This window comes from Abramis brama, assembly GCF_963993115.1.
Source record: "Abramis brama genome assembly, chromosome: 10".
In the NCBI taxonomy this organism is placed as follows: Eukaryota; Metazoa; Chordata; class Actinopteri; order Cypriniformes; family Leuciscidae; genus Abramis; species Abramis brama.
Window position 1 is genome coordinate 8,936,254 of NC_139972.1, and position 25,325 is coordinate 8,961,578.

The following is a 25,325-nucleotide window of genomic DNA, read 5'->3' on the forward strand; positions in this document are numbered from 1 at the left end:
AAATATATTAACTTATAAAATAACACACCTCAGTAAAAATAATAATCAAGTAGCCTATTTTACATGAGCTTTAGTATGTTAGTCAACACATCAAAACAAGTGTACTTCTTTTAAAAGCATGACAAAAGATTATTAAAACGTAATGATTTAAAATGTAAATGTAACATTTTAAATGTGACATTACAAAATGCACTCAAGTGTGTACTTTCTTTAAGCACACCTAAGTGGCCTTTAGTTCATTAATATTATATTATCTGCAAATACAGTATTTAAAAAATATACATTTAAGATTTGAAGTAGGCATACACTACAAGACACCCTCAATACAATTATGTGCACTTATTTTTCACAAGTGCTCCCTCAGTTAGAAACACCCTCACAGCAGTGTTTTGTCATTTAAACCCAAGGTAACATAACACAAATTAGGATATTGTGTCATAAATGTATATATTTTAAACAGAACATATAAAAACCTTTGCTGCCTACCTAGATGTATGATGTTAATAAGCTAATTGTGGAAAAAACATCACACAATCTGTGGAAAGTGTTGGCTATATAAGTGAGAACAAGGTGAAATATACACGTGCTCAATGATATCTCACTTCCTTGCTATTACGCGTCTCAAACATACCTACCTTCAAAATGAATGATGACAGTTGTGTTGTATGAAGTAAATTGATAGTCAACAACAGCCAAAGACCGCCAACCCTTCGACGCAGATTCACTCAGATCTGGATTGGAGTTACACTGACACCTAGGGGTGTCTTTTGGTGTTGCTGGTGGTTATATTATCCACAAAAGTGGAAGCCTGCAGGTCAAACGTTGTTTAAGATCAAGAAAAACACATTAAGTCAAGCAAACACACAACAACATGTAAACACGAGCACTATATTCACCTTATTCTCAACGTAAGTCAACGTAAGGGAGGGCGCGGGCAACTTCCGGTCTCATCCACTTCCGTTTATTTCAGCTGTATAAAAACTGTTGCTGCTTGATATTTGTTATCATATTATTTCAATTAGTAAACATTAACACACTGGTTTGTAGCACAAATTATTTGACTGCATTTTGTTATTTTCCAGACCAGCAGATTTGGAAGTGACCACACAATTAGCCTACAGAAAATAGCATAGCATACTTCCGCGTTGCTACGTAAGGTGAAACAAACACACTGAAGTCAATGGGGTGTGATCTGACTGCTGTATAATAAAAGTGGATTAAAACCCTTCTTTACACCTGTCAAGGGTGTTTGGGCCACATTATGATGAATCTTCCATTCACACTCACTCTCATATTCAAGGACTTACTGTAAATTTCACCATCTCAAGGCCTGTCAGCACTGAAGAAAAACAAAACTCAAGAGAAACAGCTTTATTTTGCTTTAATACAAAAGATCTGGGTTACACTTTATTTTTTTAAGGTGTGGCTGTTACAGTGTAATTATAGATTTAAGTAGGTAGCTGAGTAATATTAATTAACTGCATGTACTTATTAGGGTAGTACATGTAGCCTAACGTATAACAATGAAACTGCAAAATAAAGTGTTACCAAAATCTGTTACTAAGGCAGTAATTTGACATAAAATGAGGTTCGAAATCTGAGATCAGTGAAAATGTTAACTATTTTGGTTGAAAAATGGATTAAAAACATGTAGATTTCTATCAGAATGTAGTTTTTTTTGTGTGTGTGTGTGTGTGTGTGTGTTATTGTTTTTTGTATTACATAGTATTAGGTCCTAAAATCTGGTTATTTCCAGGTTTAAATAAAAAAATATTTTTGTAAGAAATGTAATATTTATTTACATTTTATTTTAGTATAATTTATACTATTATAGTTTTTATTTTTATATTTTCATATTTTAATTTCTCATTTTAATTTTAGTTGGAGTTTTAGAAATTTTGTTATGTGTTTTTGTTATTTTTATATATTTTAAAAAAAATGTCTATATAGTTTTTTATTAATTTTTATTTCAGTTTTAGTTATTTTTTGTTGTTGTTGTTGTGTGGTATATGTTTTATTGGTTCTATGTTTTCATTCTTTTATTTATTCTTTCTGTACATCACTTTGTTTCCACATTGTGGTTTTTCTATATTTCATTTTACTTCAGTTAACATTTATCTTATTTCAAGCATTTTTGTATGGTTTTAGTTGCAGTTAACTACAATAACCCTGGTCATAATACTGAATTGTTACAATGTTCATGTACTGTACTGTGTCCAAACTCACTCTCAGACACTCAGATACACTCACACACACTTGAGAGCTCCAGCGGTCAGAAAGGCTCACCCGTGGATATTTTTACAAAACCAATAACGAGTCCTTTATTTGAAAGGCACAGCGTTTGGACTTGCATAAGTGAAAAGGTCAGAGTGCCGGCGAGAGCTGAAACAGATTCAAAAACCCAGAGTGAAGTGATTGAACGCTGCAGTCACAGACTCAAAGGAGCTGTGGAGAGATGAAGGTCAAACTGATGTCTGAAACCATTTCCAAAGATCCTTCATCCTGCACAATATTTATGGATTTGGGCCTCAAATGCCAAGACAGGAAGTGAGTTCTTGAGAGCTGAGGCGACGGTCTGCGTTACGATCACAGGATTGCATGAATTTCTTGGCACAGCGGCGAGGACGCAGACTTCCGCGAAGCAGGAGCCGTAACGGACGAGCTTCTCGCTCGCTGAGAACACCATCACCATCTGTGTCCAGCAGCATAAAGTACAGACGGAGAGTGTGAACCGAGGGAGGAGAGGTGGGGACGTGAAGACGGGACTCGGGTGTCCTGAAAGACCAGAAGAATCAGTCAATGATGGAAGCTCGGGATCAACTCCACAGAAATGACAATGTAGAAATACACTGATAATCATTAGAAAGATCAAATTAATGCATGCATAAATTAATTAATGAACATTTTGCGATTTCTCTAAAGCAGTGTAATTTTAGTATTATTTATATACTATTGAATTAGCTTTTATTTTTTTATATTTTCAGTTTTAGAAATTTTGTTATGTGCTTATGCAGGGCCTAAAACTAACATTTTGCCACACGTGAAAATGGTCGGCGACTTAAAATTTACCAGCCATAAATATTATTTTTTACCTGCCATGAAACTTACAGGCAGTAATGACACCAAAATTTTAGATACCAGTGAAATTTCACTATTCTCTATTCCAATATACCACAGCTAAAACTACTAGCCCAACTAATATAAATGTAAAACATAAGACAGTCCGTAATAAAATAAGAACAAATAAAAAAGCACCAGCACAAATAAATACAATATAACAAAGATGCAAATGAAATAAATAGTGCTTTTCAGGTTTTTCAGGTAGGTCTAACAGTAGTTTTCAACGACAGAAATTTAATAAAGTGATCAAATGTAAGATAGCACTGCATAGTCTTCACTGTATGAATTAAACATCCTTATTAATGAATCCTTAATTCATAAAATCCATAATTTTGTGTGAAATTGTCCGCTCAAGTGCAAGACGACGTGAAAGAGAGCTCAGTTTAGTGTTCACACGCTGTCCGAGACCCACTTTCTGGACACTTCAGATGTGTGCGTACAAAACTTTCCACACAGCGCGAGTAATGAAATGAGCTCCTTTCGCATCTTCTTGCGCTTGAATATTTAAATTGTCAAGGCTTAAACTTTCGTGATGATGCAGCGCCGCGTCAACTGTCCCCAGCGTCGTTCACATTTTCACACTGTTTATGTGAGGTTTTTTTTTTTTTGGATTTAGCTTTATTTTATATTTATTTCAGTTTTAGTTTTAGTTTCAGTAATTTATTTTTCAGTTTGTTACAAGTGCAACATTTGCAATTTTCATTTACGTTTTGGAAGTGTTAGTTTTTCATCTAATATTTTGATTCATATTTCAGCTTTATTTCAATTAACAAAAATGTTTTTTAATAGTTTTAGTTAACAATAACAACACTGTTTTAAAAGTGAAGTGTCTGATAACTCAATATCTGCTTGTCTTTATGTCTAATAAATCGATGTGTGTGTCTCTAACCTGTAAGGAGAAGATGGAGCAACACTTTCAACTTCCTGCTGAAATGCTTCTATTAAACTCTTCAAAAAGTCGGTCTTTCGAACACTGGAACAACCTACACAAACAGACAGATATTGCAAATTAAATTGGTGATATGTATTTTAGAGAGTCAAATAGACCTGTTGGTTGTATTTTAATTTATTGCCATACAAATCAATATTCAACAAACAATACAACAAATTCTAAAGGTATAAAATTCATCTTTGAAAAAAGGCTAAACTATGTTGTCTACTACTCTATAAAAGATCATTTAAATATAGTCGTGATAAAAATTATAAAAGTTTTGCTTGGTCCATCTTACAACATAAATCATTCAAAGAATGTGCTGATAAAAAATTATTGTCTAATGATATTAATAATTGGGCTTACCAAAACCATACAAGTTAGTGCTACAATATTAACATTTTGGTGGTTCATTGCCCTTCAATATACACCCATGGGTCAGTCTTCTATAGCCTCTATACAACACCTCGTATACACAACTTGATCCTGTCCCTAAAATGCTTTTTCAGAGATCACCTTTAATGCAGTGTGTAAAATAGCCGTCTGTGAATGTAAAAGGTCTGCAAAGTTTCAAAGTTACAAATGCATTGTCTCCTAAAAGAAAGAATTGATTCTGAACAGCTGAAAGGAGTCGTCAGTAATTCCAGTTTCACTTCCTGCTCAAACCTTCGTAGGTTTGTAACAGATCTGCATAATGCCATGTCTTCACACAGTTCACTCAAACACAGTTGTAGCTGAGACTGGAAGAGTTTGGTTTGTGTTGTTCATGTCGAGAAGACGCTGTTTTTTGAGCTGCAAAAGCAAATCCACTTTGCTGCCCTTTAAAAGGACGAGGACTTGCGCTGGAATTGATACAATAAAACCGACACCGTCTTTACTGTTCGTATCACCATGTATCAAGCACTGAGAAAGAGCTGAAATTCAGATATGGTAATGGGAGTTTGGTTTCCAACACGCGCTGTAAGCGGTCAACCAATCACAACAGACTGGGCAATCTGACCAATCAGAGCAGAGGAAGCAATTGGGAAGGAGAGTGTGGCAAGCAGGGCGGGGCCGAGAGCCGTGAGAACGGAGCGAGATTGATAATGAGCGTCATCTGCAAGCCTCATATCTCTCACGGAGGAGCTACGGAAGCATAAAAGGAGAAGCGACGACAGTGAAGGACGAGAGAGGACCAGGCCTGGACTTTTATGTTGTTTTGTTTATGTGTGTGCGGCAGTCGTCCGTGAGGGGCTGCCGCTTTTACTATTGTTTTGTGTATCTTTTGGATTAAAGTGTGTTGAACGTTTGCCGGTTCCTGCCTCCTTCTTCCATGAACAACGAACCTTGATACAGAGGGTTTAGACTAGAGACTGAATCCTTTATTGAACTAGAAAAGAGCTGATTTTGTTAACCTTGGATGCATGTAAACCTATTGTAGGAGACTCTAAAACAAAATTAGTAATCTTTAAAGTAGCAGAATAGGGGCACTTTAAAAGAGAATGTGTATTTATTTAAAATGTAACTTTCCATTCTGCTTGCAATTTATCTAATATATGCAAAGATCTGACCTGAGAGAGGTGTCTCTGTGTAGCTGTTGTTGATGATGAGTGTGTTTGTTTCCTGAGAGCTGCAGTCCGGCAGTTGGTTCCTGTACAGAGAAAATAATCATTTTCAGTTTTCTGCACTGGCTTATACACACCCAGCCACCCACAAGTTCACTATCTTTGTGGGGACTCTCCATAGACGTAATGGTCTTTATACTGTACAAATTGTATATTCTATTCCCTTACTCTAACCCTACCCCTAAACTTACCCACCACACAAAACATTCTGCATTTTTACATTTTCAAAAAAGTGTTATTTAGTATGTTTATTAACCCATTTCCCTCGTGGGGACCACTGACTGGTCCCCACAATGTAATATAAACCTGTACACACACACACACACACACACACACAAACTCCCAACCTGTCAGAAGTGCCCGGGATGGGCCGTCCCGAGTCCACTCTCACACACCAGCAGTATCCCGTGTCGCTGTGGCACTGAACGGATTTGTACCGCCCATCTGCACTGCATTCTGGGATAAATCGCTCATCTGACCCCTGAATGTCCGCTTCAGCGAGCAAAGACATTCTCTCGTGTTCACAGTTCTTTAGAGAGTCTGCAGGAATACAGAGTAAGAAACTGAACAAGTTCACTCTTCAAAACACTCAAATGAAGCCTTGATCATCTCTCCTTCTCACCTGTGGGTCGTCTGACCGGACGCTTTCCATTCGGGTCAGAGTTCAATAGGATTGTCACCCAAAATGGAGGCACAGTGACTCCTGTATTTAAAGTCAGATGGTATCTCAATGGTAACATCTTTATTGTTTATCAATGGTAAAGGGCCTTTACATTTGCCAAAAATAGAAAACAAAATGTTATAAAAAAAAACGTAAAATTATAATGTAACGCATTACTTTCCATAAAAAGTAACTAAGTAATGCAATTAATTACTTTTTAGGGAGTAACGTAAAATTTGCTTGTATTTGAGCTTTAATGATCACAAAATTCATGCAAAAGACTGCAAATATAAGATTTTGATATAAGTCTTGAGTATAAATGCACTGAAGTCACCTGCAGTCGTCGGCACAGAGCGTGGATCAGGATCAGGAACACCTCGCTCTAAACCCAGAGAGGAACATGTCAGGTAACGGGACCTTTATTTCATTATACTGCAGTATTTGTGTATGTGTGTTCTCTCACTCGCTTGTGCTAATTCCACGTCGGTTTCCTGAGCAATATCTGACATCTGACCTTCAACACAGATAGTGAAAAACAGATCGCTTTAGGTTTTGTGAAGAAAATGTGAGTGATGCTTAAACCATACAAAACTCGCAGTTCTCTGAGGTTTCTAGAGATGTTTTCACCCCAAAATTATAAACAAAGCCCAATTCGCAGCATCTGTATCAGAGTTATTATTGTTAGCTAAAACCATCATGAAATAAAAAAAAACATTAACTGAAATAAACTTATTTTGTTTCAGCTATTTGCCAAGGCAACATTTTTAATGTCGAAGTACTAAAATACATATTATTTTTTCCACACAATTATGTCCTAATAATGAGATATGTTGTTAAAACGACATATTTTTATAATTAAAACATATTCTTGTAATAATATTTTAACAACATATCTTGTTATTACAAGAAAATATTACTTTTAACAAGAAAAACATAACATCTAGCTATTACGAGAAAATTTTATTTTAACAAGAAAATGTGATTATTATGAGAAAATATGTTGTTTTAATGAGGAAAATGTCGTTATTATGAGAAAATATGTTGTTTTAATAAGGAAAATGTCATTATTACAAGAAAATATGTAATTTTAATGATATAACATCTCGTTATTACGACGTAATAATAAAAAATCAAATGTGGCAGCAATGTGCCACCATACTATAAAAGCTAAAACTTAATTAATATGATGGGATATCCCAAAATTCACATAAAACTAATGATACTAAAATAACAGTGGTCTGTCTCACTAGTTCATGCGTCTCACACACAGAACTCACCAGTGCAGTTGGGCCGCAGGTGTAGGACAGAGCTTCCGCTCACAGGCATCCCATCAGCACTGGAGCACCAGCAAAAACCTGTCTGAGTGTGACACTGCACCTACAGGTCAAAGGTCAAGAGAGGTCATGCAGGGAATGGGAACTGATTGGAGCAAAAATGCCAGCAAAATGATCCTCCAAATGAACCAATCACTTATGTTTCTTCTGAAATTATGAATGCAGTTATGAATATCAACTCTGAATTTAGTTGTTGGACTTTAGCATCACAATACCTCTGCATAGGTTCCATCGGCTTTGCATATTGGGGTAAACATGGCCAAGGAATCGGAATGAGCACTGGCCCGCAGAGCTTGAGAACGAGCCAGCTGACATTTAGAGCTCAACACGTCTGCTGACAAACACAAAACACTTTCAAGACATCGTCCACTGAGAGCAGAAACTCTGTGGTGCTTTACCTGTGCATGTCGACAGTGTGTCCATCCTCAGCTGGCTGTTAATGCACTGGGCACGTTGAAAAGAGCACAGAGATTTATACATTCGTCCGTTGCTGCCACACACTGCTTGACGGCGCCCTCTAGCACAGTCCAGCACACACACTCGAGGCCACTGCTTGTCCAACACCAGCAACTATAATTAGAGAATGGGAGGGGGAATGGCTGAATGTGAAAGGCTAGTCTGTGTAAAAGCTCTCAAAATAGGCAGAAAAAAAAGGAAACATGGTGTCTGGCCGAGGAACAGCCGTCTACTGTCGTGAAAAACGCTGGAGGTCCCATGATGTATAAGGTGATGCAAGACACTTTAGACACACTAGTGAAAGATTTATATTTTTGCACTCCCTCAAAGGACAGATTATCATGTTTGAAGCAAGCAAAAAGAGTGCATATTTATATTTTTAATAGCCTCAAAATAGCCTAAAATATAAAAAAAATTAAATTTGGATTTGATATCTTCTGATGTACTTTAATTAGAGAAGGAAAATAAAAGTTTGGTTAAAAAACCTATCTCTGTCTGAATTGGTTAATATTGGAAGAAGAAAATATCAGAGCATGTTTTTTTAGTTTTTTTATTACAGCAGTAACAATCTTTCTATGACAGATTACATTTTTTTGTACTGAACATAGAGATGTAATGCGGCAAAACAGTTGCAAAACAATAGCAGAGATTCCATTTAACCATGAATATCCTAAACATCTGTGGCGATGTTTACTGAATCCATGAATAGAGCAGTCTGTCCATTAATGAAGCCCGAGAGAGAGAGAGAGAGAGAGAGAGAGAGAGAGAGAGAGAGAGAGAGAGAGAGAGAGAGCTTGCAAAATGACTTGCAGATGTTCGCAACACCAGACATTTGTGGTAACATCTCCAGCTCTGATGAGTGTGAACAGATATATTCTATAATATACAGTATGTAACACAAAATCATTACTGTGAAACCATGAAAACCTTCAGCTGTATTTTTTAAAGAAAATATATTACACAACATGCTGTAATAAAAATAATATTTATTAAATATCACTTGTAAAAAGTGTAATCATTTATGTATAAAAGGGCAAGACCCTACATGACCCATATTTTATATACATTGGTTAATTAAAATGTCTATTTCCCCTAATTGTTGTTGTCTTGTACTGCATGATTATTAGTTATAGAGTTGTAGGAACTAGGAAGGACCACTTTTTAGGTCTCAACTGCAAGAATATGATAAATTCTAATATTTCACACAGAGTCAGTCAAGGTATTAAAGTAATACTTCATTTTTGGACTCTTATTGATCTTGATTTTCCAAAGTCATCAAGGTGGAAGCTTTTCCACACCTTCATGAAAATGAAACATTAAAAGTGACATGAACACAGTTGTGCTTAAACCGGCTCCTGCCAAGAGTGCAGTAACAAACAGCCGGAGCGAGTAAAGTCAAACATGTCTCTGTTGGAGAACAAGGCAGCACTGTGGACATGAGGCATGTCTAACAATTTTATAACTGTGAATGAAAATAAATAAGCAGTCTTAGTGGCCTCAGGTGGTTGGATTAGTAATGAATGAGAGATGTGGTGCCACTTTGCTGACAGGTGTGCATATTTTAAATTCAATGCCAATTTTCTTGTCCTTCTATAACATGTGACCCTTTTGAGGATTGAGCTCTTTTAAAGAGTAAACATTCTGTATTCTTGTGTACCTTTCAGACAAAAACTCATTCAGCCTGTTCAGATTTATGTGGCTTGTGCTCAGGCATTTCACATTTCCAGGTGGCATTTTTGCAGGTCAACAGGTGTTATGTTTTGACATGGAAATTTATGACACAAAGCAATACTATATCCACAGAAATCCACCAAATCCTTTTTACTTCACGTGGGCATGTTAAATATTTAAACTTTATGACTTTTTAAGAGTTGATATTTTAAAACAGTGTGACAAGTCCTCATTACATCACATAATTTAATTATCTTTACATTTCTGCAACTATTACTAAATGTAAAAGCTTTTTTGTTAATCTTACTTTTTCAGCAATTTCTCAAAAATCAGCTTGCATCTGTAAAAATGTATCACACAACTATACATTTTACACATGCAAGGTGAAATCAGGTATTATTTTCGCATCCAGTCGTGAGTTTACCTGATTTTCGTCCGTCATCTTTACCGAATTTGACAATAGAAAGATGAGAAGTACGCGGCAGGTGAACGTCAACGCCAGCATGATTCCCGCCACAACAGCCCACGTTCTACGATCGGTCGCGCTCTTCCCGCCTCCGTGTGAATTTAAACACAAGGCGCGCGTCCTCGCCAGAGTAACGGCCAGGATACAGAGGTGGAAGAAAGCAGAAAAAATCCCGCGCTTACTCAGGTCGTCATTACAGCCTTACGGTTCGCTCTCAATCCTAAGTTTTTTTCTACGCCGACAACCAACTGACAGACGATAAAAAAGAAAATAATATAAGCTTTAACACATTAAAACCGTTACTTCTTCCTTCACTCATGTTATTTGAAGAGCTGGACACATACTACTGTACCGACTTCACATTTTCACAGAGGAACTCCTCCTCAGGACGGCAAGGAGGATGGTAAGTTAGCTCTCTATTGGTTGTAGGCTATTCTTTGAGTCCATCCATAACGGTCTAAACTATTTAACAGAGCGGCTGTTTTTATTTTATAAAAGTTTATTCATAGCACAATACAGTATTTGGCTATTTTGAGCTTTCTTAAAATAATGTTTACCCTACAAATTAAGCTCCATCCACATTTGAGGCATAATGCAGATTACTACAGAACATTCCTGTTCTTTTATGAGGGAGAAACAGTTACGATAATACACCAACCTTGTCTGTCACTGCAAGGATCAACCATAGTGTAAAAGACTCATTGCTAATAAATGTTTTGTCACCAATGTTGTTGATAGAACTTGCAGCGTGTTGAAGCTAGAGCACGCTATAATTTATCAATCAAGTCGAAAATGTAAGCTTTTAGTGGGAGGAAATCTCAAGCAAGCAGGGACACAGACAAATAATTCAAAGTGGTAATATTTTATAAGGAAACTTTATGTGTGCATGTGAAATTCACTTTTCATCTGAGACAGAAAGCAGTTTTGCAAATTTCCAGTACAGCAGATAACGTTTGATATTAAAGAGTACAAAAGAAAAAAAAATCAGAATTCCAAATGCTTTTATTCAACTTTGCAGATGTAAGAGCAGGCTTTTGTTCCAAGTCTGTTCAAATCTTCTGAAGCCCATCAACCCAACCCTATTCCCTCCCTCTACCCTTAATTTGTTCTCACTTGAATTCAACACTTTCGATTGCAAATCACCCCCGCCATTCCTTACAGAGAGCGTGGTTTGTATTGGATACATGATTGCATAGATTTGTTAAACAGTAATTTAATTTTAATTAAGACATAATGGAATGTTCATTAAGACTTCAGCTCTACCACTCCTTCCCCTCAACCTCCAGAGCTGTAAATTGGGTCCCTGCCCCTCCCTGTAGAAAGAGAAAAACTAGTGTACAACAAAAGAAAAGAAACAATGAGTGGGAGAAAGAGCAACCTGCAACTACCAGGCACATTTGTACTTATTTCTGACTATATATAATTCTCCTTTCGACTGTTGATTCAGCAGCTGTGTGGTCATAGGCTCTAGTGGAGGGGTTACACTACAAGGCTATGCTGGTCACATCAGCACTGAAGCTCTTACATGGACATTCAGTAATATTTGAAAAACAATTAGAGATGGATGCCAGATGGACATTAGTTACAGTTAATAAATCCTTAAGGAACATGTCTATTTGAGTCTGGGAGTCAATAAGAGAACGCTGTATAGTTAATTGGGGGAAGGGACTGGGTATTTTTTGTGGATTGATTCTTCAACCCCTCAAAAAGAAACACAGACCTGTAGCTACTCAAACCTGCTTACAGTACTCCGCAGGGGTGAAACTGCTCATTTTATAATCTTTGCTTATGACCTGAAGTGCTGTGTGACTAACCCCATGGTACTCCGGCAATTCTGTGTACTGGAAAATAAGTATGTACAGCGTAGAATCCCACCAACTCAAAATTGCTGGAGAGGAGAGAAATAAAATGGGAGGAATAAGCTGAGGTTAGATTTTTAAAGAGTTCCATCGATCCAGCAAAATGGGTTAAGAGGGCATGTCACAAATTCCCTAACAATACACTTGAGTCATTCTGTCCATTTTCCTACGATATACAGCCTCACTATATGCCAAATAACATATTCCAACCCCAAACCAAACCTCCCACCCCACCAACTCTAGCAAGAAAACAACAAAATTAAAACAAAGAAAAATAGCATGTTAACTGAAAAAGCTTGTGCCCTCCCCGCCGGGGTAGAGGGTGCAGGTTAAGTGTCTAGGAATAGACTGAAGCCAAAGCGGATTCTTTAAGCTCTTTTTAGTTCCATTCCAGAACAAACTAATAATTTTAATTCATATTTTTCTCATTTAATTAACCCAAAGGCTCAACATTAACTGTCTTTACAGGTTACTGCTGGTGAGAAATCACTTAAAAGCTAGAAAAAAAATTCAGTCCTTTCAATTTATACATTGTGATTTTAAGAGGAAACGGAAGAAGATTAAAGAACCTGAGCTGTAGCTACAGTCCAAAGCTACACAACCTCTCTTCCCTTGACACTGAACCTGCATCTTAAACTTCTTTCCTTCTATCCTACAACTTTCCTTAAGCTCTCCAAGACTGACATGTTTTACACACAGAATCAAAAGGCCATCCCTCAATGCGTGGCAAGCTTCATCAACAGTTATTCGCTCTTCCCATAATGCCATGGTAACCCCCTTCCCCCAAACATCTATCCCCCCCCTCCCCATCAGGTGTGCTATGAAGTCCCGTTTCCAACACTCTTAAATATCTTCCTCAGGAGCACTGATCTCTTTAAGGACTGGATGGTTGAGAGAAACACAGATGCGGCTCTATCCAGCGCTCTCATCTATCTAGTCTGTGGGAAGATCAGCACTAATGCAGGAGAGAGAGCTGCTCTGGAGTTCTGGAGTTGGTGCTTAGAGGTCGCTCTCCCCGTACAGGGCGGTGGAGAAGGACATGTAGTCAAGAGCACCCGGCACTGCGTCAGGGCCGGCGTACGGTGCCATTCGGGCAATGCAATACTCCGCCTGGTCAGGAGGAAGCTCACGCCTCAACTCCTCAGCTGTGATGTAGTTCTGAAAAGAAGAAGTGATGGGGTTAGATAGGGTGAAGTCGCATACAACAAAAACTTTGGACACCCTGACATTCTTACCTTGTCTCCGGCTAGGATCTTAAATGAGGCGATGACCTGGTCTGCGGTGTCTGTGTCGGTTGTTTCCCTTGACATGAAGTCGATGAAGGCCTGGAAGGTCACTGCTCCACTGTTGTTGGGGTCAACAATGCCCATAATACGAGCAAATTCAGCTTCACCCTGAGGAACAGAGGCTAGAGATTAACCCAGATAAACCCTCCTGGTTGAGAGTCCTGACCTTAAGTAACATTTAGACAGTCTTTCATTTGAAGCAAATGAAAATAAAGCTGCGAGACAGAAGTACAGCCGGTTCAATGCATTGATTTAAGACTTCTTTTGTGTTGTCACCTGAATTTTTAACAACTCATTGAACACTGACTTTGTCCCCAATTTCATTTGTGTCAAGCTAAATATTACATCAGCCTTGGTCTATTAGAATCTATTCAATTATCATTTTTTCTTTTACAGATCTTAACTTAAAATATAGGTAAAACATAAGTAACCAATGATACCAGACAAAACAGATACATTTTTAACAGCAAGCAAAAGCAGGACTTCAGGAGAAACTGAGATTGAGAAAGGAGATAGCAGTACCAGGCTGTTCCCAGTGGAAATGAGCAGAGCGCGGAAATCGTCGCTGTCCATTATCCCCGTGCGCTTCTACAGTTCGCAAAGGGAAGGATGAGAAAAGAAACAGAAAGGAAGCATGTGGAAAGCAGAGGATTTGGGGAGATGAAGAGGTTGTATGCAAACAAACGCGAAGGTAACAGAGGGTTTGATGGAGGGATCAGAGTGAGTTTGTAGAGAAGACAGGTAAGAAATGGAGGGCAAGTATGGCAAGGACAAGTAAAAAAAGAAAACAGAAGAAAACAGAGGAAGCAGTGAGAAACATTAAAAATTAAATAAAAGCAAAGACCTTAGCTGACCTACAGAGGGCATCTTTTCAAGCAGCAGCACAACAGGTGAGTGAGGGAGTTAGTGAGTGATGGAATAAATGAGTGGCGTGGCGCAAACACACACACAGATGGCAGCAGAACTCCTCCTCTTGCTGTGCTCATACCTGTTTGTCGGTTTCTACGTCGTAACCCAGACTGATCAAACAAGCCTTGAACTCCTCAGCCTGTAAGACACCACTGTGGTCCTGTGGTAGCCAATCACGCAAGGGGCCACAGTGGATGGACCAATCAGAACATGCAGATGAGGATTGATGATACCGATTCACAATGACATAGCATGTGTGGGATGAAGGCAAGTGGCATGACAAAAAAAAGATGGAGACAAAACATTGTGGATGTCAGACACATGGACTAATGGTAAACAAATCACATGACTAATGAAAACATACAGTGACATGTGAGTGACCCAATTCTCAGGAATGTCAGACAGAACATTCAGCTTGTGGTATTAGAGAGCCATTATGAAAGCACTATATCAGTTGTCTCCTTTACCTTGGCTAAATGTCTCCACTCTAGCATAAAAACCCCTTATTACTTCAAATCCACTAGGCTATATTTACATATTGGCTACAGGTGGCACTCTTCAGGCCAGAGGTGTTTGACGCACAGTATATTTCAGATGTTTTCCCTCCCATTAGTGCCAGAATGAGTGGAGAAAATGGAGCATATATTAAAACAAGTCCAACCAAAACTTTAAACTGAGCACTATTTTTATTATGCAATCAATCACCCTGAAATTAAACACAGCCTTGACATAAGCATCAACCAAAACCTTACATATTCTTCTTTATATGGACACTGTAATCCTCTGCTATGTCATGAGCATTTTCAATGGCCTGGTGCTAAGATCTTTTTGCTAACACAGTTGCATAAACAAGCCCTATGCATATTTAAGGAATATTTCACTCAAACATTATCACCATCTTGTCATTTCAAAATGTATGAATTTCTTTGTTCTGTAGAAAACAAAATGTTAGCCTCTCAATTCTCATTTACAGTCATGGAGAATAAAGACGCATCTTGTCAGGTTTGACATCAGTGATGCACAAACGCGATTGTTTTTTGTCTCATAACCAGTCCAGACATGGCAAGTTGCTTTCGTTCCACAGTACAATGCTTTCGTTGAAAACTTGTTGTTTTAGAGTGAGATATGCCTTTAATACACTGACCTTGATTAACATTCACTGTCTAATAAATACTTATTCTTTAACCTTAATTTAGTAACTAAGTCCATCTCACACACTGACAAACATGCAAAGGAGTTCCTGACCTTGTCGAAGTGATTGAAAGATGTGCGGTACTCGTGCAGCTGCTCCTGGCTAATGCCTTTAGCATCACGAGTCAGAATCTGGTTCTCGATCTCATTAATGGTGCGGGCAATTGTGGTAAGGAGTTGCTCCCAACCAACACGAAGGTGCTTTAGAGAAGAAAAAGGCAATGGATAAACGATCAAGAAACTAGACTGGTGTGAATGGCCAAACAAGCCTAACACCAACAGAGAAACACTGCATACATGATTAATTTAAATATTTGCATCTGCATACCTCCATAGTGTAAGAAGTGTATTTGTTGTCAAATATAAGTGCTTCCTGAATGAGCTGATGGTCTCCCTCCAGTTGGTCGATGTTGGGTTTGTATTCGATGATGCTCTGCTCATACTGACGAAGGTGGGTCAGCTGATCTTCCAGCGTTCCATTCATCTCAATTGATATCCGCCCAATCTCCTACAAACATCATTCCACGGAGACACAGATGAATCATTCAGTATTATTATTCTTCTTCAATAAGAGAGAAGACCAAAGAAATAACACAGAAAAATACAGAAATGGAGGTGACTATACCTCCATCTTATTTTGGATCCATGGTCCAATCATGTTGGCCTGGTTGGCAAACTGGCGTCTGAGATGGTCATTAGACTGCTGACGTGCGAGTTCTTCCTGAAGAGCCTGATCACGCTGTGGAACCAGTTGCTGCACCTGCACATAGATGGGAGATAACGTCAATCCTTCCAATCTCAACTGATACTAAACTACACCCATAGATCTTAAAGCGACAAATTTCTTATTCACCGATACAAAAATATCTAACCTTCTCCCACTTCTTATCAATGCTCTGAGGGGTGATGGAGGTGTAAGGATTGTTTCCAGCCAGTTTGATGCCATTGTACTGTGCGATTTTCTGAACTTCAGCCTGGATGGCCTGGATAGATTCCCGCTCTTTATTTGCCTCTGGAAGAGTTGATTTGAACTGCTCATGAGCAGTTATCAGTCCCTACATAAAGATAAATGGTGAAAAAGTAGTTAGGGAAAGGATTCCCACATCCAGCATTGTATTATTCCCTTTAGCTTGATCTGAAATGGGCTAATCAAAGATCCCAGCAATGAAACAAAAAGGAACACCATTTTAGAGGTGGAGCAAGTAATTTCATTCTAAAGAAATATTACGAATACAAAACATTTTACAGTACCTGGATCTCCTCTATGTTGTGTACAATGAACATGTCCTGAAGGTCCTCCATGGCTCCCTCCATCCAGTTGTTGAATGGCGCTGCTCTCTTGGCGTACTCCAGGTAGAGTTCATCAATAGACTCCAGCTGTTTCTCTGTTCTCTGCAGACCAGATAACACACAGTCAGCATGATGAAATGTATAAATATGCCAGAAAGTGTCTCTCCAAGAAAGCATGTGTACCTCAAGAGACTCTCTGCGGTTCTGTGTGAGGGAACCCAGAGCATCCCATTGCTCGCAGATCTTCTGACAGCGTGCATTAACGCTTGGGGAGTCGTAGTAGTCCAGCTCACTATAACACAGAAACAGTTTAAACACTAACACTCCATTAAATTTTCCCAACTTTCATCCCCTACTATTTTTGTTGTTTTCTCACTTGAGTTCTTGTGCAATGGCGGCAATCTGCTCCACTCTGTCCTGGTGGGCAGCAAGGTCACTTTCAAAAGCCTCATGCTTCTTCAGGAGAGCTTTGATCTCAGACAGCGTTGCAGTCTCATAATCCTTCTGTGTTAGCATGGCCTCCTTACCTACACACACACAAACAAACAGATCTATTTAGATCCATCTACTTTTCAGATCACAAGCCTGATGTTTAAGACTTCTGCTTAGCTGACAAGGCTCTGCATTCGTCAAAACATTTCCAGAAATAACGGAAAGAGTTATGGAGGAGGAGCCTCTCACTGCCTATGAAGAGTAATCGGTGTGAATAATTGACAAAAGCATCAGCAAGTTCAAGTGTAGTTTCTGTATCCATACCATCTGTCCAGCTCTCATGGATGGCTGCTTTCTGACGGAACTTTTCTGCAAGATGGTCAAGTCTTTCCAAACGACGGATCTCATTCAGTAGCCACTCTTCATAGCCTTTCTCTGCCCCTTCCAGTTTATGCCATGCACCATTAATATCCTAAAGAGAAAGAATACTTATCAGCCAAATGCCTTTCAGGATTGAGCCGATGGTTTCAATCTGAAACCCAACAATTAATATTACACTGTTTTATTAGACGAGTTTGTGTCATAAGTTTTAATATTAGTGACACAGCAAAAGGTATTTTTTGTACTCATTATTATAAACTGAATTGTGCATGTATTATACACGTTTCTTACCGACACCATGCGTCCCTCAGATGGCATAAAGGCTGGTCGGTTGCTCAGACGGAGTTTGGTCTGCAACGTGTTGAAGTTGATCTCTAGCTGACACTTCTCCTGAACTTTGGGTGGTTTGTGAACCCGACGGTAATCACGGAAATCTTCCAATTTCTGCTGCATTTCTGTCATGGTTTTCTCTGGAGCACGATTTTCCAACCATGGGATTGTCCTACGAATCCACTCCAACAGCTATAGGGATAAAAAGCATGCAGCAAGAAAGTAAGAGTAAATGAATAGAGGTTCAATAGGAAACACTGTCCCCTTTTTAACATTGTAAAACACTCTAGTTAGTTTGTGTAGAAATAGGTTTATAGATGCTCAATTAGCCATGTTCATCAACTTAAATAACACACAAACAGCAAACTTAAATTAATTTAGACTCACATCGCTGGCCAGTTTTTCATAGTCCTCCATCAGGTGCTCATTCTCCTGATTGACCGCCAATACCTTACAGATACGATTGGCTGCTGTCTCAGCCTATCACAGAACAGGACAGTTACAACAATATTACATCAGACATCTTTCTATAGAATTGCACAATTTCCCAAATCCCCCCCCAAAAAACAGCATACTGTTTACTACACAAATACATACAGTAGTGTATACCATATGTTTAAAGTAGTATGATACAGTATACACCGTACACTTCAGTTAAGAAGTATGAAACATCTGTTTTTAGAGCTGTAAATGTCAAGATGCTGCTTTAGTTTACACGGGGAAAACAAACGATCAAATATTTAATGGTTTTTGGTTTGGTGGGTTTAGCAAAAGGTGGCTTAAAATTACATTCAAACACACGCAAATGATGTTTTGAGCACACAATGACACAAAACTCCAAGTGTTGTAAGTTAATGTGCTATACATACAGTACCATGCGTAAAAACTAGCCAAATTAAATAAATATGAAGTTAAACATCAACATTACACACTTCACTTAGAAGCTAACTACGTATTATACTAATTCCATGCAAACACCAAAATTGGTTAGTTTCGAAAACGTGTAGTCCAGCTGCAAAATTTACATGCTATTTGGAAAATCAAATTTGCATTCTCAATTTTTATACCACCGCTGGAGGATCTCTTCATGGTTCTCTACAGCATTAACTAACGCTGAAACACAGAAAGTGTTCAAAACGCTTGTGTAAAAGGCTAAAGCACATTTAAACAATTATTTTCTGGCTTCACTTCACATGGAAAAATAAATGAGTAGATTCACATGTCTACTGTAGCATATGCAGCACCAAAACATTATAGAAAAGTACTGTCTAATGTAAAGGTGGGCTTACAAATAACCTTAATACATCTAAGAATTAAAGCAACAACCTCAGTGTTTTAAATGTAGGCTTAATGAAATTCACTATAGTCAATTGCATTGTAGTTATTTTCATATTTACACTCAACATTGTCCTCAACTGTATCACAATCTTTATCACTGAGTGCAAATATGAAACATCAAACAATGAAATTCACCAAGAAGGTTGTAAAAGACCAGTTAACCCATTGAGAGTATTAATGATAGCAGAAGAACCATTAGAAATAAATGCATATATAGAAAGGGGTGATGTCAATGTTTTGGGTATAGTGAAGACCAAAGCTGTGATGAATCAAAACTGGCAAGTGGCCTCAACTCAAGTCTCTTTCACACCTGGTTTAATTGGATTGTTTTTGGCGCAGGTTTCAATTCAAAGGATTTCAAACCATCGATTGGCTATAAATCTGAAGTGTAGTGAAGTGAAGTGCAGACTGGATTTCTTCTTCATTTAAGACTCAATTTTAGACTCAAAAGTATGCATGCACTGGCATAAAATGGATCATTGAAACATGGCGTCCATCTGCCGTTTGTTTGAAGTATCTAATCCAGAACAATTCAATGCCATATGCCAAGCCAATGAAGTGGGAAGACCAGAAAGAATAAAAATGGTCTTCATCCAACTTGGTTATGTTTGTGTACATTCTTGTGACGAGAGCAACTACAGGAATTTTGAAGTAGCTATTTTAATATGACACTATCAACCAATGATGCTAGAACAGTTGGCTAATATTGGGGAACATTTGCTGTTCACATTCGTTTTTGAGCAAAATACCACGAACCAAAACGAGAAAACTGTCTCAAACAAACCAGGTATGAATGCACCTTAAGAGTTTCAGGGCCAGTAGTCAGGGGTCAAAGGTTTCTCACCTTCTGAGCACCTGAGAAGGCGTGATAGAAACAGGAGACGTAGGTCATAATAGCCTTCTCATCCGGCCGCAGAGTGCCCACGATATCTATAGCAATGCCAGCGAAAAAAGAGAGAGAAAGAGACAGCGGTGAAGCAAAGCAACCCAAAGCCTGTGTGTCCCCACTGGGAGAGGAGGGGATGGTTATGCATTTTATGGGCTCCCCTATTGAAAGGGAAATGGGGGTTGAAATCCTGTGTTATAACCAGGGCAACCCGTAAAGTGAGAGGAAAAAGCCAATCCGCTGTTGAGAAAGGAGTTGTAGGCCAAAGGAAGAAGGGTTAAGACACACACACACGCGTGCCTTCACCAGGTTATTCTAGTACTGGTGGAAAAAGCCATGCTAAAGAGGATCTGGCGAAGGGTTCGGGCTCGTGGTCGTGGTGTACCTTCTGGGCTCCAGAAAAGGCATGGTAGAAACTGGACACATAGGTCATTATAGCTTTCTCATCTGGACGTGCTGTGTTCACAATGTCTGAAGGGAAACGAGAGTTATACACATGCACAAACAAGGATGCAGACGGGACTCAAACACACACTCGTCACAGGCATGTGCAGACAACAGTGGTTACACACTCATTCACACACATGGACAAAACAATGGCAGAATCTCAATTCGCTGGTGAGGTGCAAGAACACTTTTGAGAAGGGCTGGGCTGACAATATTGATCTTAAGGATGCACAATATATCGACGACCATATCGCTATCGGCAAATATATTTTCATTTTAAGTGTTATCTTTATCGGCCCGATAGGAAGATTTGGCCGATATATTAAAGCCGATAAATAATGGATTTTTCCTTCAGCTGAGACACTTCAGATGCGCACTGTTCGCAATGATGGATTTGAATTGCCTGAAATACGATGTGCAGTGCAAATCTTGTCACATAGGCTACATAAAAATATAATGAGAACATTATAATTGTGTGTTTGGGACATGACTTTTGTTTTTGTAATCAGGCTCTCAAAAATTATATAGAAATTTGGATTTAGATTTTGATTTATCGGCCAATATATCAGTTATCGGCTCTCAGATATAAAGAATTATCGGTTATCAATATCAGCCAAAATGTTCATATTTGTTCATATAATGTTCATCCCTAATTGATTTCTCATTTTTAATCAATGTCAAAAACAATGATTAAATCTGTGCCCTCTGCAGGAATTTGCTATACTTATAATATAATGAACATAAGTTGGTTAGGTTTATATAATATACATTTCATTATGTATTATGTAACAGTGTTGATCAATAAAACCAAATGATTACTTGCTTTTGATACTCTATCTGAACCAATTATTATTGCTTTTGTTCACTTGGGTCACGATAACACAATTAGTTGTCAAATTAATCGACTGAATATTCGATTACCAATATAATCGTTAGTGACAGTCCTAGAACATTTCAAAATGCACCGGCTTTGTTTTGCATTTTGTGACTTTCAGCTGAATAAAAGACTATTTTTCCAGTCATATATTTCATAATTGAAGATTTCTTTAACGTAGTGTTTAAATATCGTCTCGTCTTCTTGCGAACCGAATATCATGTATCGTCTCGTGAGCTGAGTGTATCGTCACACCCCTAATAAAACACAATTTCTCAACAACAAAAACTGTGGCCAGTGAACTACAAGCTACAAAGGCGGGCGAGCAAAAAAGTTCATGTCAAGCCCTGTTTGTAGGTAATATTAGCTAAAAAAAGCAAGTACAGACACACATTTCAAATAACTTCAGAAAGAGTATACCATCCATCTAAACCTATTTAGAAGGGATAGTGTGCAAATTGGGATTCAGCCATATACTCAGGGTTACAGAACAATACACACACACATAAATAACAATAAAACAAGGTCCGGTGCAGCAGGTTGATCAGAGATCCTGGAGAGATCATGCTTGAGGGAGAAACAACATAATGCTCAGGGATCTTAACCATGGTTACACTGTTTGCAGAAGACATTAAGTGTGGGTGTTTGACCTGTCTGTCAAGAGACTCCTGGAAATACAAGACATGCGCTGACATGCTCAAAACACACATACTTTAATAGAGCTACTCATTCACTCTCTCTCCCACACACACATCCAAAAGCATGCACAACTGACTTCATACACAGGCTCAGACAGCCACATGAATAACAATTGATATGTAATACGCAATATAAAAACATGCTCGCACGCACGCACGCACACACACACACACACACAGAGAGAAGGACAGAAGAGTTTGTACCCTCTGCATCCAACATCTTGGGGATGTCGAGGTATCGCTCTGCCACTTCGAAGGCATTGTTCAGATTGGTCACTGGGTCGTCCTGTTAACACAGAATAAAACGGTCACATGAGCTCCACAGATTTACCACAGGATCAAAACCTCCATTATTCAAGTTCTACACATACATTAACCCCATTACATAATTTAGTGAATTCGACTATTGTGGTTCCTGAATAAATGCACTTACACCAGTGTTATTTTAGTTTTTATTTGTATTTTTTTATTTTGATATTTTGAATTACCTTCTATGTTTATATTTTTGAATTTTCATGTTTCAGTTTAATTTTTAGTAATTTCGTTATGTGCTTTTATCATTTTATTATTATTTGTTTTAAATATTGCTATTTTAGGTTTAATTTATTTTATTATTGTTTATAGTTTTTATTTATTTCCAGTTAATAATTTGGTGCTTCAACTTAAACATATTTCACTTTATTGCCAAGGCAAGATTTCTCATTTTCATTTAGTGTACATTTGTCAGCTAATATTTGTATTTTATTTCAGCTTGATTTCAATTAACAGAAATGTTTAAAATAATTTTAGTTTTAGTTAACAATAATAAGCCAGACTTACAAAACCTCTGTGTCACAATGCAAAGTCTTTTTTGTTGTTTTAATTAAAAAAACATTAACATAATGTGGAATTACTGGAATTAATATAAGGGCTGTTTTCATTTTTGAAAGAAGCTTCTTAAGGTTTTCATAATGTAGACAGTGTATTAATGTATATGATAAATATTATAAAATCACAAAACTAGATGAGGTTTATCTGCATATAACTTGATTGTGCTTGATGTGAAAATTCAATAATAAATTCAATTTCTATTGAAATGTAAAAAGAAATCTCAAAAAAGAACAATGAACATTAAAAATCAGCATTATAGTTAAGCAAAATAATCATGCTTAGCAGTTTAACTATTAACCCACTTTTGACCATGCAATAGGAGTACATTACTCTCAGCTTAATTTTAATCTACTGAATTGCACAAAATATACCCCAAATTCAGTACAGAAAATTCATAAACCTCCTAATGTACTTCTGTTTTCATGAGACGCACCTTTCTCAGCTTGTCATAATCAATGAGCTCTGGCCTGTGTCTATGGATCAGAGCATTGAAGGCAAGACCATCCTTCCAGCTGTGGAAGAGAAGAGAAAACGTGTGTCAAAGGAAACAAGCACTTCACATTTCCTTCCTTTGACCAGAAGAGGGCAGCACTCAAATCACAGCTCACAAACTCTGCATTCATGTCAGTGTTGGACTCGAAACTACACACACCACGCTGAAGGAACCTCGTTTGCATAGCGAGTGTGTGAGATCGAGACATTTCAGATTCAAGTGTGATCTTTTAATCGCTCGTCTTCAGCTGTTTGTTTATTCAAATACATCCATAACACTACTTTATGCAAAACCCACTTTTGAATCAATCAACCAATCAAAACCACAAAAAAATCTTTGGATCAATCAAATAAAAGGTTCTAGATCAACACTAATGTGTTTCGAACCTGATATGGAAGTTCTGAACGTTGACGTTCTTGTAAGGAGCCGTCTTTCTCTGACACCAGAGCAGAAGTCCTTCTTTAGCAGAGGTTTCTGAAGAGAGAGAAACAGGCTTTACTGGACATTCATCACAGATGTTTGGTTTTCTTCTCCAAAGTTTGATTATGCTGTGCAGAGCTGCTCCTAAGTTCTCTAAATTATACCCTCCACTGAGATGTCCTGGATGGCGAAGCGGAGGATGATGGTCCAGATCATTCCCAGAGTCATCTTGGCATTTCCATCCACAATTTCTACAAATACACACATGCAGAACTGTCAGATGCTGAGAGTGAAAAACATGCAGTTTTAATTTAACATTATTCATTTCTTTAAAAAGCCTTATTTAAAATTGTACCTTCTTTTATTCAGAAAGGATGCATTAAGTTGATCAAAAGTGACTTTATGATAAAATAATTTACTTTAAATGTATTTGTTATGTTGCAGATAAATGCTTAACTTTCTATTCATCAAAGACTTCTGGGGAAAAATGCATCACAATTTGCACAAAAATAAAGCAGCACAACTGTTTTCAACATTCATAATAACCAGAAATGTTTCTTGAACATCAAATCATCATATTATACTGATTTCTGAAGGATCATGTGACACTGAAGACTGGAGTAATGATGCTGAAAATACAGCTTTGATCACTGGAATAAATTACATTTTAACATATATATTACAATAGAAAACAGCTATTTAAAATTGTAATAATATTTCACTGTTTTTACTTAATTTTGATCAAATAAATGAGAATATTCAAGACCACAAACTTTTCAATACATTCATTGCAAACGCTATAATAACTCAAACAGCGTTTAGAAACGGACTCAGGGTGTGCTCACACTTGTAGTTCAGTTTGTTTGGTTCGGACCAAAAAAACAAACAAAAAAACATTTAGTCCTGGTCCGCTTAGCGTTCACATTGGCATTTTAACACCGAACCTAAAGATCCTGAACCTAAAGTCAAAGGGATACGTTCACAACCTGATTCGTCAGCTTTTATTAAATATATTTTGCAACGAAACTAGTTGAACATCCAAAACAACGCTGTGTTCTGGGCTGAATGCACTCGCTGTATGTGCGCAGCCGACATATGATGGTATTTTAACCAGCTGAGAACTCGTGAAGAGCTTATAAAATGTGTGAAGGAGTCAAAATAACTTTTCTTTTCTCTTCTACTCTTTATCTATTTAAACAAATATATGTATACTGCATTAGACTAAACTGGGAAGGGCCACAACACTTGCATATTGTTGTGCTTTTGTTAGTTTAACTGCTTATTTTGCTCTCCTCATTTGGATAAAAGCGTCTGCTAAATGATTAAATGTAAATGTTTGGTCCGTGTTGCATTCATATTTCATTCGAACCGGACCAAG

The 25,325-nt window shown here is 37.8% G+C and overlaps 2 protein-coding genes across 5 annotated transcripts in view; both read right to left on the reverse strand.

The window, feature by feature from the left end:
- Positions 1-2,000: 2,000 nt before the first annotated feature.
- Positions 2,001-10,406, reverse strand: LOC311091551 (SPARC-related modular calcium-binding protein 1-like). Its single transcript, XM_084127513.1, has 11 exons — positions 10,202-10,406; positions 8,049-8,220; positions 7,866-7,981; positions 7,594-7,693; positions 6,780-6,830; positions 6,651-6,698; positions 6,278-6,358; positions 6,003-6,195; positions 5,602-5,681; positions 4,010-4,103; positions 2,001-2,775 (listed from the first exon to the last, which is right to left on the reverse strand). Exons 1-11 carry the CDS (start codon positions 10,280-10,282, stop codon positions 2,529-2,531), a joined length of 1,263 nt encoding a protein of 420 aa, XP_083983639.1. The 5' UTR covers positions 10,283-10,406; the 3' UTR covers positions 2,001-2,528.
- Positions 10,407-11,089: 683 nt separating this feature from the next.
- Positions 11,090-25,325, reverse strand: part of actn4 (actinin, alpha 4) — a 39,769-nt gene continuing 25,533 nt past the window's right edge. For 2 of the 4 annotated variants that reach the window (XM_084127511.1, XM_084127509.1), the window contains 18 exons: positions 24,112-24,198; positions 23,914-24,001; positions 23,468-23,546; positions 22,369-22,450; positions 20,104-20,189; positions 18,309-18,401; positions 17,883-18,113; positions 17,535-17,682; positions 17,155-17,305; positions 16,962-17,070; positions 16,740-16,880; positions 16,361-16,543; positions 16,114-16,248; positions 15,817-15,996; positions 15,543-15,689; positions 14,377-14,457; positions 13,338-13,496; positions 11,090-13,260 (listed from right to left, as the gene is read on the reverse strand). In XM_084127511.1, the coding sequence (XP_083983637.1) occupies positions 13,102-13,260; positions 13,338-13,496; positions 14,377-14,457; positions 15,543-15,689; positions 15,817-15,996; positions 16,114-16,248; positions 16,361-16,543; positions 16,740-16,880; positions 16,962-17,070; positions 17,155-17,305; positions 17,535-17,682; positions 17,883-18,113; positions 18,309-18,401; positions 20,104-20,189; positions 22,369-22,450; positions 23,468-23,546; positions 23,914-24,001; positions 24,112-24,198 (2,339 nt within the window). In that variant the 3' untranslated portion in view covers positions 11,090-13,101. Of the gene's footprint in view, positions 13,261-13,337; positions 13,497-14,376; positions 14,458-15,542; positions 15,690-15,816; positions 15,997-16,113; positions 16,249-16,360; positions 16,544-16,739; positions 16,881-16,961; positions 17,071-17,154; positions 17,306-17,534; positions 17,683-17,882; positions 18,114-18,308; positions 18,402-20,103; positions 20,190-20,530; positions 20,617-22,368; positions 22,451-23,467; positions 23,547-23,913; positions 24,002-24,111; positions 24,199-25,325 lie in introns of all 4 variants that reach the window. The other 2 variants (XM_084127510.1, XM_084127512.1) reach the window with 1 other exon arrangement.